This window comes from Trachemys scripta, chromosome 22 (genome assembly GCF_013100865.1).
Source record: "Trachemys scripta elegans isolate TJP31775 chromosome 22, CAS_Tse_1.0, whole genome shotgun sequence".
NCBI lineage: Eukaryota > Metazoa > Chordata > Testudines > Emydidae > Trachemys > Trachemys scripta.
In genome coordinates, this window is record NC_048319.1 from 7199606 (window position 1) to 7212320 (window position 12715).

The 12715-nt window shown below is 48.1% G+C and overlaps 1 protein-coding gene across 1 annotated transcript; it reads left to right on the forward strand.

The window, feature by feature from the left end:
* The first annotated feature begins 11589 nt into the window (after positions 1-11589).
* On the forward strand, positions 11590-12492 carry LOC117868767 (E3 ubiquitin-protein ligase RNF167-like). The gene has a single exon (XM_034754982.1). It carries the CDS (start codon positions 11590-11592, stop codon positions 12490-12492), a length of 903 nt encoding a protein of 300 aa, XP_034610873.1.
* The last annotated feature ends 223 nt before the right edge of the window (positions 12493-12715 follow it).

Below are 12715 nucleotides of genomic sequence, written 5' to 3' on the forward strand. Positions count from 1 at the left end.
TAAGGGGAGTAGCAGTGGGTCTCTGCCTGGGATCCCCAAGACAGACTGTACCTCCTTGAATCACAGTGCCACCTGGGGATTCCTAGATGCAACTCCACTGTGCCATGTCCATCCAGCACAATCCGGCTCATAACATCAACATGTAGGGTAATGACATGGTGAGGTTAACCACATCCCAGTTCCAAACACCCTGAGCCTTGGGGCAGTCTGGGTTTGAACTTTGTGGCTCAGATCCCCCAGTCCAAAGGGCGCACAGCACCGATCTCTGTAGGCCCATCCCGAGCTCATGAAAGAGCCAGAGTAAAAGGGCTTCGCTTACAGATCCTGCGAGAGAGTTGAGGGATGAAATCCACACCACCAAGATGGAACCTACGTCAGAAGCATCCAAGCGACCTGGGTATTCGTGGGTGTTGGGGAAGAAGGCACCGGCAGATGCCTTCCAACACAATGTGGGTCTGTGTCAGCGAAGTCCCTGGCATGCACACATTCCCCCAGCGGTGCAGAGAGCACCTCCAGGGAGAGAGTTCTGCTACGTCTCAGCAGACACCAGCTCCCGTTAGGTACCAAAAGAAGCAAGCGGGTTTTCAAAAGAGCTCAGCCTGTTGGGTGCTGAGTAATTGGGACAATCTGGCCACCAAGTGTCCAACTGGCAGCACACCCTGCTATAAATTATGAACAAAATGTAAGCTCCAACCTAGGGGTGCCTGAGCGGTTGCATTTGCCCACCCGTGCCGTTTGCAGGCCCACAAACATGGCTGACACTGGCATGCCGATACACTGTGAAAGGGCACACCTAGCCTCTGATAGTGATAGCCTTCTGGGCAGCCTTCTAGTTAACATTTCAAAGTAAACAGCTGATTCTCTTGCTTGCTCAAAGCTTTTGCATTCTAAACTAGAGAGGGAGCATTCTAAACTAGAGGGGGGGGGTCTCTTTCCGGTTTTTTAATCTTTAAATCTTCCTGGTTACGCGATACGCTGTACAGACAAACCACGAGTGTGCCTATCTTGTGAGGGGAATGGCAACAAGCAGAAAGATGCTTATCTGCAATAAGAGGGCAACACGCGTTGCCACATCAATATCATGGCGCTTACACTTGGATTAGCACGTCAGGATGGCTTTGATAGACTTCCTTTGGTTTAAACTTAATCTGCCGGTGCTCCTCTGCCGTGGGCTGCTTGAGGCCAACTGTGAGGCATAAGCGTACAAGACAGAACATATGCCCGAGTAAACAAATTAAGGCTTTCTCCAAAACAACAGGCCTGTGGCTTCCTGGAAGAGCAGCAAAGAGAAACTTAATCAACAGCAGCGGGTGAAATGGTAAAGGGGAGGAGACGGACCTCTGCTAATGAAGGTGATGCTTTCCGATTGCAAATGCTCCCTTGCAGAACTCAAGCAGAGAAGCCACGGGTTGGCTTCCCAGGGTAATGATGCAGAACAGTGCGCTGTGCCTGATGGAATTTGACCAGGCCTGGCTCCATGTGGTCAGCTTTAAGGGACGTATAAAAGGCCTTGTCTTCAGTAGCGAAAAGGGTGATTTTTTTTCTAACAGGTGGGGAGAGCCTAGAGTTTACCTCAACCTGCTAACCCGTGTTAAAACGACAACTGCCTTGTACGCGCTAGGTTTTTAGCTTTTGTCCTGTGTGGATGCACCCTTAAGGGCTTGTCTACACACACACAAGTTGCATTAATTCAGTTTAAATCAAATCAGTTTAAAAAGCAATTTAAATCGGTGCAAACCATTGGGTGGACAATTTGGTATCACTTTAAACCTGCTTTATATTGATTCTTCTCTAAACGAAGCCTTGTCTACAAAGTGGAGCCAAAATAATGGAATTGTTTTAATCCATCTTTACAAGGCTGGCTGCACTTCTGTTTCTTTTCTTGTCTCATCCTTCAGGTGTCTAGCCCCTTGCCGTTACCTATCTCAGGGAGGAGCCTCATGATTCTTCCTCTCTGAAGGTATGTCTCCACTGCAATCAGAGGTGTAGACACACCCAAGCTAGCTTAAATAACAGTGGAATCATAGATTATCAGGGTTGGAAGGGACCTCAGAAGGTCATCTAGTCCAACCCTCTGCTCAAAGCAGGACCACTCCCCAGACAGATTTTTGCCCCCGATCCCTAAATGGCCCCCTCAAGGATTGAACTCACAACCCTAGACTTAGCAGGCCAATGCTCAAACCACTGAGCTATCCCTCAATGAAGCTGTAGCTAACCTAGCCACTCTAGTACATACCCAGGCCAGATCTACTCTAAAAAATGAGGTCAACCCAGCTACATTGCACAGGGGTGTGAAAAATCCACCGACCTAACCCCTGGTGTAGACAGAGTTAGGACAAAAGAATTCTTCCATCAACCGAGCTATCGCCTCGGGGAGGTGGATTAACTACAGCAAGGGGAGAACGGTCCCCTCCTGTTGCTGTAATAAGTCTCTACACTGAAGGGGTACTGCAGTGTCGCTGTAGTGATTTAAGTGTAAGCCCCTGGCCAGGCTTGTACACTGCTATTGTTGTTCACATTAGCTACATCAAAGCTTCGGCAGTCACACCACTGATTGCAGTGCAGACGTGGCCTGCAAACCCTATCTCATTTATACTGCCCAAACTGGGCTTCAGGCATCGGTGGTGACTAGGGTTCACCAAATGAAACTAATAGGCAGCAGGTTTAAAACAAATAAAAGGAAGTATTTCTTCACACAACGCACAGTCAACCTGTGGAACTCCTTGCCAGAGGAACTCCTTGCCAGAGGCCAAGACTATAACAGGGTTCAAAAAAGAACTAGATAAATTCAAGGAGGATAGGTCCATCAATGGCTATTAGCCAGGATGGGCAGGGATGGTGTCCCTAGCCTCTATTTGCCAGAAGCTGGGAATGGGTGACAAAGGATGGATCACTTGATGATTACCAGTTCTGTTCGTTCCCTCTGGGGCACCTGGCAGTGGCCACTGTTGGAAGACAGGATACTGGGCTAGATGGACCTTTGGTCTGACCCAGAATGGCCGTTCTTACGTGTTTCTTCCCTTCAGGAATCTGTGACCTATGAGATTAACCAACAGCCTTCTTGAAACAAGGTCTATTTATTTAACAGTTGGAACCAAGCATCGGAGAAAAAAGAATTTTAAAACAACGCACAGCTTACACGCGTCTTTAGACTCATCTGAGCTTACACTTCATAACAAGCTAGACTTTCTTCCTAAGTTACAGGAGCAGAAAAGATCCAACTTCTAGGCAGCCCAAAGCCTCTTGAATGTCAGTGTGTGACTTATCTGGTTCTCCCAGTCTGACCAACCCTGTTCAAACTGCTGGTGGTGAACCCCATGGGCTACTAGAGGCATAAAGGTTACTCATTCTGACCCGAAGAAGAGCTCTATGTAGCTTGAAAGCTTGTCTCTGTCACCAACACAAGTTGGCCCAATGAAAGATATTACCTCCCCCGTCTGTTAGAAAGGTTATTAGGCGGCTATGCTCTGCTACCTAGTCAGACCATTATACGGTACAGAAATAGCACCCGAGTAACAAATCCAAACACATTAATCATTCTTAAGTAACAGTCCAACTTTTGTACCTGCACCATCAGTTATTTTGGTGCAAATCTGGGTGGGCACTCTGATTTTGGGTAACATGTCCTACTTTGATTGAACTTTGGCCAAGATCAAAAGAGGTTTGAGTTCAAAATGATTTCATTATTTTGGTTCCAGTTTGGGTGTAGACCAGTCCTAGTGTACAGGTTCAAGCTAAACCGATAGATGGCAAGTTTCAACTGATATCGGGGCATCCAAATTGTCACCAGTTTACCTAAATTGGTTTAAGATCACACCTTTAGTTAATCTGGAACAACTCCGTGTGTAGACCAGAACTTAGGTCCTGTAGTCACATGCAAGACGACTCTGCTGAGTCATTCTAGTTTCAGGTACTAAAAACCCAAATTAAGATTCAAGCCACTGCTAAGACACCCTGGTGGGTGGGTCCAATCAGCCCCAACTCAGATATGGAGGGAGTGAGAGTGTGTCTTTGGGTCCAGAGGGAACTAGGACAGAGGAGACGCTGGATGGAAAATCCTAGGGACATCTTGGAACACAGAAATTGCCTCTGGCATTGGCCAGTGTGAGATGTTTCAGAGACAAGTGTAGGAAATGCCACAATGTCTAATTATGGAATAACTGACCTGTAGTGGAAGCGTCTTCTTCATCCCAGGCTGTTAGTGGTTGGCACCCAACGGGCAGTCATACCTACGGATGAGTGCAATGAAGGCAGAGTTGCTGGATGCCAAGTGGACCTTCTACGTGTTTCAGGCTCGGCCCTGATCGAATAACCTATCGGTCCATCTCCCGGGAGAAGAGGCCCAAAGAGTGTAGGCCATGCTTTAAAATCGACAATGATGTGTTATGGCAGTTCAGAGCCCAACACGGCACAGGGGAAAGCCTATCCACGCTCTGCCTCTGGCTTTTTAAAGATTGGAATAGTGTTGTCTGTGATCTCTTTCCTGTGAGCAAGAGACCAAAGCAGAAACCCAGCCGCTTTAATCCTTGGGCAATGGGAGAGTGCACAGGCGGCCACTCCATCAGCCTGGAAATTCTACCCAACTCCGCGGAGGAGGGCCCTGCAGTTCAGCTATAACTCGCAAGGGCAGGGCCATGACCAGGGCGGGGCAAGCGGGGCAGCCGCCCCGGGTGCAAAGACGCAGGGGCGGAAAAAAGGGGCGGAAAATGACTAAAAAAATCGGTAGGGGGCGCAAATATGCTCGCTCGCCCCGGACGCTAAAAAATGCCTAGTTACGGCTCTGTGCAGGAGGTTGCGTCTGTAACCTACAGTGAAGCTGTCAGTTAAACGTGGGGGCTCTGAAGACTTTAGAATTCTCTGCTTCTCTCCCATCCAGAAAAGCTTTGGCTCCAATAGAGGCCTATGCATTTAAGCAACACTTCTCCCATTTACAACCCCTGGTCCCGTGCAACACTGCTGTATATCCCGGTGGCCACTGCCAAGCTCTGTAAGCTGACAGCTGCGCTCCCTCTTCCCAGTCAGGTACCGAGATGGAAAGGGGTTCTCCCCCAGGAGCCCTGTGGCTTTGCTCTGCTTCCAAGGCCTACAGCAGATGGAAGAAAGATGACCAGCACCTTATATAGCTAGATTGGGCTTAATCTTTGGTTCACTCTGCAGGACTAGCATTGTCCCACCTAGCTAGGAGCACGTGCCCTCCATCAGGTATGACAGTTTGTGGTTTCTAGGGCCACGTAAGGGCTCGGAACATCGCTGAAGCTTTACATCAGAAAATAAATAATATCACAAACACACACACACACACAGCTGCTGAGTTAGGTCTAAATATGGCCCACAGCCATAAAGTAGAGATCTGCAGCCTGATAGCTGAGAAACTCAGAGTCTGGGGTTCTCATATCCAAGGTTTTGTCTCTTCCCGTTATCACCCCGATTCAGCAAGGGATTTAAGCACATGTTTAACTTTCAGCACTTGAGCGGCGTGACTGAAATCAGCGCAATCGCTCTCATGCTTCAAGTTAGTCATGAGCTTAAGTACTTTGCTGAACTGGTGTGACTACAAGGGGCATCTGGCATTGCAAAATCTAGATCTGGGTCTGGATTCCCGTATGCACTCCCACTCCGCAAATTAGATGATTTTCAGATCCAGGCTTTAGCTCTGGCCTCCTCGCTCATTAGAATTGGATTGTGTGGGCTAAACTCCTTTCAGAAAGCAACGATTCCATTTTCCTCTGGTCTTAAAACAGCTTCAATCCATCTTACTGCATTACAGGATCTGTGTTGATTGTTCTACTGTACTGAGTAATAACAACTTGTACTTTCCAGATTACCCCAGGGAACTGTATTCACAGCTTAGCTGCACCATGTATTTGGGAGGGCAGGCACACAACGGGGTAATTTGATTTGTCACAACAATGCAGAGAGCTTCTCCTGGGAAGGGAGGGGGATGGTGGAGCGGGAACAAAAGGGGATTGGCTGCTCAGGGAAGGAGCCTTGAAGGCAGAGAAGGAAGAAGGGGACAGGACTTTGGCAAGGAGCAGGGGATAGTGAAATGATTAGAGGGGCCTATTCTCCTGCGGCAGCGGCAGGGTGCGAATAACTCCCACTTCAGTGGGGAGTACTTGACCCTGTGTGTGGAGAGACAGATGAGGCAGTGGCAAGCGGAGAAGTAGTGGAGGGGGGCAGGATGAGAAATGGGGCATCTAGACCAAAGAGGGGAGGGGAAATCAAAGGTTGCTAAACAGATTTATGCTTCCAGGCACCCCAGGCTTTCCCATCAGCCAATAAACTCTCCCTCCTGGGAAAGAATGTCTGCAAGAAACTGGAGTGCTAGTCAATGGAATAGCGAGTCTAGGGTGACCAGATGTCCCGATTTTATAGGGACAGTCCCGATTTTTGGGTCTTTTTCTTATATAGGCTCCTATTACCCCCCGTCCTGATTTTTCACACTTGCTGTCTGGTCACCCTAAGCGAGTCATAATATAAACCATTGGTTGGCACAATGGACTAAAGCAGTTTAAAACTTAGTCAAATTGAATTTCAGAGGTCTGTGATCCCTATCGTGTTTAGTTTTTTTCCCCCAAACCATGAGGCACAGGGGCTGAGATGTGTAGTGGTAGGGAATGGCAGTGTAAGATGGGGGATGGCGGGACTCAGGACCCCCGAGTTCTACTCCCATCTCTGCCACTGACTCGGTGTGTTGGCAGGTCACGTCCCTTCTCTGTGCCTCAGTTTCCCATCTGTGAAATGGGGAGGATACTTACCATCCAAACTGGTCTGAGATCCTGGGAGGTATAGCGTAAGGGCAAGATATTCTTTCTTTCCAGTACAAATATCATCAAAAAAAAAGACTCCCTCACTGGCACTCTGGGGTGACACTGGTTACAGAGCACACTGATACCACAGGAGTCCAGTCGCCAGACATGGGAGCTCAAATCACCTTCAGTACAACTGACTTCAGCAGAGCAACCTCTGGGTTTGGTCCAGGGGGCTACTCACTTTTTAACTGTACCGTTAAGAGACATCCCTGCAGATCAGTGGTACATGTGAGCAGGTCCAGAAGTGACCATCGTGTAATCCGCTGTCTCGTTTAGAGACAAGATAATCATGCGTGTAACTCTGTAATAACCTGGAAGGGGGATTTTGTCTCCTCCCACGGGAAATGTAGGCGAGAGACAGGGGCAGGGGAAACCCCTGTACGTGCATGTGCTGTGGGGAGGGAAGTGAGCGAGCTCGCTGGGCGGGGGGTGGGGGGGGGGTGACCGAGTTAACAGGGACTGTAGTGCACAAGGAAATCTTGCTTTCTTTCTCTGAGCCTGATTCTGGTCTCCTTCCCAACAGGGTAAGTCCAATGGTTTCAGTGATGTTATTCCTGATTTACGCTGGTGTATATGAGCCCAGAATCGCTCTCCCTCTCTCCCTCTAATGGATATTTGAGCTAGAGGGCCAGATCTTCAGCTGACGTAAAGCAACGTTGATCCACTGAAGTCCATCTAGCTACAATGACTTGCCCTGGCTGAGAATCTGGCCTGGAACCTTTCACTACACTACAGTGAAAGGGAACATGCAGAAGTGGTCGGGTGAGTTATAGGCTAGTTGGTCCCTTCCTGCCGGAAAATCTATTAATCTGTATCAAAGCGTCACTCTTTAGATGGACACAACTCAACCCCCGATCCTACAGTGGTTTCCCTCCATTCAGAACCTTACGTTTCTCCAGGACTCCACCCAGGCGTAGCTTGCTACAGGTCAGGGAGCAGATTAATCAGTGTGTGCACAGGGGCAATCAATTATTTTTTGTCACAGTCCAGATTTCTTGGCCAAGGTATAATCAAGGTCCAGACTCCAGAGAAAATAATTAAAAACTAATAACAATCATTATAATAATAAGTACGTAAAAAGATTTTGGGATCTATTCAAAAGCATCTGGTTGTGCAGATTTGGCCCACGGTCTGCCTATTGACTGCCCTGCGGGGTGAATTACACCCGCTGATCCAACTATTGCTAGCACTATAATGACATGGTTTTCACCTGGAGATCATCAAAAGCCCCCCGTCCTCCTCTCGCAGCCCCCTACGACAAATCACCATAATCATAAAAACCACCCTACTGAATAGTAAAGATATACATTTTATCTATGAAATACTACACACACACACCCCTTGCTAAATGAGACCTGTAGGGTGAGGTGCTCAGGAAATTATTTTGACAAAATGTTTTTTCATCAGAAAATTCCAATCTGTTGAGAAATCCAGGACGGAGAGAGAAAGAGACAGACAGACCCCAGAATAGCCAAATTTTCCCACTGACTGATTGGGTAGGTGCCTTAACCACTGGGCTACACTCTCTGCCCTAATGAACATTTATTTATGCAAAGTGAAATGGCACCAACAGGTGAGATTAAGAGACAGGGCCCCAAATCAGGCACAGGAGGGACTTGAACCAGGCTCCTCACAGGTTCCAGGTAAGTGCTCTAAACCAATTAGCTATTCTGAGCCTGGGTCTCTTGGTGGGTTTTTTTGTTGTTGTTTTTTGTAAAAATAAAACATTCAAAAGGCCTAGATTTCGTTCCAATGCCGAATGAAAACAAAGGCACAATACTCGATATTTGTGTACATGTGTGTGTGAAATGGAATTCTTGTTTTCCGGTCAGCCCTAGCTATGAGTCTGCACTGGACGCCGGCTGTTGCTGGATACCTGCAGTGAATTTAGGTTGATGAGTGCAGGGAGTGAGAAATGGGAGAGTCCCCAGAAAGCCAGGAGAATGTCAGTCATTTTATTCCAGTGTACCAGCTCTCGCCACTAGCGTTCTGAGCTCAGTATAAACACAGAGAAGCAGCGTGGTCCAGAATGTAGGATAATGGACCTAATATATATGCACCCCGCTGGGATGCTAAATACAACCATAATGCAAATAAGGAACAATGAGACACATTAGTTATGAACCCGCATCACACACCTGGCTGGGCTGTTTTTCTAGTGCTGCAAAAGCCTTTGAATAAAACATCCAGAACTATTTCACCGTTGAAGCCGCTCCAATTCACGCTGGATCTGAGGCCAGAAATACAATCTTTGCTAGAGTTACAGTGATGTCCCTGTGACAGCGCCAGCCACCTCGATATCTCAGTTGCTGATTGAATCTTCCTGGCAGGACCAGTCTCCTGTGAACTAGATTCTGGTGCAATTACACTGGTGTAAATCCAGCGTAACTCCATGGACTTCACAGGATTTCCACGGGGATAAGTGAAAGCAATATCTGGTCTTGGGTCTCTGTTTCTACAGAGGGTTTCAGCCCAACAATGGACTGTAAGAGAATGGTATGGGAAGTGTAAGTGATGGGTTAATAGTGAGGTAAATGGTCTCTTCCTTTCCTCTAGTTTGGATCTTTGTTCAAGTGGTGAAATGGGACCGGTTCCCTGTAATTGCTCTGCCCTCTCATATAACTGCTGCCTCCCATGTGCGGCTTGTTGACATTTAAATAAGTCGCAATTATATTGAGGAAGTAGATTGCACAGACCCCAGAGGATATGGGTAGAGGACACATCCAGGAGTGGCTGCAACATATTTAACACACGCGTGCATGACTCACGCTGATTTGCATTGAGTATATCCGGGGGCGCGGGGGGAGATATAGTTTCTCCTAAACGCTGGTTGTGAGGAATACAGCATGTTCCTTGAGCGGTTTCTCTTGCAAACCATGTGCGTCAGTGAATTTCAACAGGATTTCGGTGCCTAACTCCCTTCAGCTCCATTGAAAATCTCAGCCTCTGCTCCCCTAGACCCTCTCTTCTCCATACTCGAACCTTGGCCTCATTTCCCCTCTCTCTCACTCCTGCTCTCCAGCCACTTCTCCTTCCCCTTCCAGAAAGGATCCCTCCTCTCTGACGCTTGTCCCTCCAGCTTCACGCTTGCTGCTCCATGCCTTTTGTGTCCATTTCCCCCAAATGCTGGCCTCCTCTCTGCTTCAGTCCCTTCCCCACTCCGCTTTCTGCTCCCAGATCCCCTCTTTCCAGTTAGGCTCTAAACCCACCAGTCTTCTTATTGCCCCAAAGCTTCCTGCTAATGGCACTAGTTACCCACCCTACGATGCCACCCTGGCCTAACAACATCTCTGTGCAACAGTTACTGTTGCGACAGATGGTGACGTAGAAACTGGAAAGATTGATTAGGTTTCCTAACCCAGTTATTCCTATTATAGACCACTTCTCTAGGAGAGGGAGTGCCAGCATTTAGGGAACTGGACTGGGACTCATGAGACCCAAGATCTATTGCTGGCTCTGGGGAAAGTCATTTCTGATTGACCCAGGCTGGGACGCTCACTGTCGCGGGCTGTGTAAACATACCCGACGCGTTACTCTAATATGAAGCAATAAGAATGATAATTTCTAAAGACAAATCCACTCCTGGACCTAATTCCAGCTCAGCCTCCCAGTCTGACACGCATGCCATGGTTGTAACAATTACAGAGCTTGGAGACCTCAAAAAGTAATATCAGGGTAGTATTAAGGAAACCAGAATAAAATAAACTCCTTGAAATCCGATGAGCCATTTGGTCCCTGTGCTGCATGCTTCTCTCCTCGATTGCAGGATTATATTAGGAACGAAGCTTTGCTCCTTGCCTGCAGTTGCATCTGAACTCTCCAGACCCTCTGCCAATCTGATCACAGATGAATTGGAGAATGTAAGAGGCTGCTAGGGACTCTCTCTGACTGTGTGTCTGCACAGCCTCTGGCATAATGGGGCCTTGACCTTGGTTGGCATCGCAAGGTGTTACTGTAATATAAGATGATGTCCCCCAACCCAGCATCAATATTGCAAAAACACGCACCAGGATACGCATCAAACCCGGTACAGGCATGTAAAAATACGCACAAACGGGCAAAAATTCATATGAAAAATGAAGGGAGGTTCAGGTTTTAGAATAAACTCTTCCAAAAGCTTAAAGGCCTATTCAGTCGTTCAGATGTTCCCACAAGACCACCCTGCTATCTAGGCTTTTTATAAGAGTGCCCATCACTATGGTGTCTGTCCAGCCTCACAGTTTTCCTTCTCACAACTAGCCCAGGCCCTCTAAGAGGCTCTGGTTCCTGGCATCTTCTAAAACTAAGGACTGCCGGCTTGCTACGACCTTCTTCCACCTTCAGGGCTGGATGGCATCTCAGGGGGCATCTCGTTCTTCTCGCTTCTCTTCTTTCTGCACTTCCGAAGTTCCCTTCTCTCTCTCCCCCCTCCCTCCCTCGCACAAAAGCCTTGTCTTTTACTGGAACCCAGAGATAGGGTCCGGGAAAAGCACAGCAGTCAGTTAATGATGTCACAAAGACTTGGGCAACTGCATGCAGCTAATGAGAAAGGAGCTGGACTATGCAGTGGAAAAAGCTGCTGACAGTCGCTCTAAGGGAAGGGACTGGGAGACAATAACCCGCCTCATCCTGTCGTCGTTATTGCCTTAGAAGGCTTCAGCATGTCTCACCGATGCCATCAAAGAAGATGAGCAGAGCTGAGTTCTCCTACTGTTCCCCATAGAGTCCTCTGACGCCAACGGCTGCGATTAGATAGGAACTAGGTCAGGCCATTGAGAGCCCACCAGCAGCTGCCAGCATGTGGTCTCTGCTGCCAACTCCTCTCTGCCTGATCACTGTATTCCTGCTCTTAGAGGCGCCCATGGCTGAAGTCTTTGTTTACGTGGTCTACAAGCAGAATTCCACCTGCATAGATTTTAGAGCGTTGTCGGCATGCCTGGGGCCTCCGGTCCCAAGAGAGGGCCTGAGGGGTTATCTGATTGAGGCAGCACCTGCAAACGCCTGTCACCCTATCGGAGGACCACCAGCAGGCAGCAATTCCTCGGCTGCCTTCATCGCGCTCATAAGTAGGTATGACTGCCCGCTGGGGGTTAAGATCCTTCATGCTCAGCAGGCTGGCTATCAAGCGGCTATTGTCCACAACGTGAACTCAGAGACACTGGTGACAATGGTGACTAATGTTGAAGAAATCAGGCAGAAGATTGGAATTCCTTCTGTCTTTACCGGGGAATCAGCCTCCAAGAAGCTAAGAAGGGTTATGGGCTCTGAAAAAGGCATTCATGTCACTCTAGTGGTACCTGAACATTATCATAATCCCTGCTGGAACAATGCAAAGTTCTCCATCGGGGACACTGCTAGGCACTACTGGGATCTCCAGTTTGGATATTGCTCCAAACGCATGATTTCTCTTTTCATCCAGGAGTTTGGCATGGCAATCGGCATGATCGGGTGCACCCTGCTGGTTGTGGGCTGCATGAGATGGTGCAGGAAGAGCCAGAAGATAACGGCGAGCACGTTCAAAACGGGAGACAAGTATGTTACATGTGTGATCTGCATGGCCGAGTACGAAGAAGGAGACCAGCTGAAGATCCTCCCTTGTTCCCATGTCTATCATGGCACGTGCATAGACTCGTGGCTTCTCATCCAGCCCCAATGTAAGACCTGTCCAATTTGCAAACAGCAAGTGACTGTTGCCAGATAGACCTTTGACATGGACAGGCATCGAAATGTCCCTCTGCAAGTGTAAAACATTTTAGATGAGGGAAAATAAAATGAGTTTGAGATCACAGCTGCTGGAAGTCTCTGGTGTACACACACACACGTACACACACACACACAGATCACTAACATTTCCTGTAGCTTTCTCCAGGAGGAAAATATAGACAGTGAAACCTGTTTTACGCAGAGCCCATGGGACCAGTAAC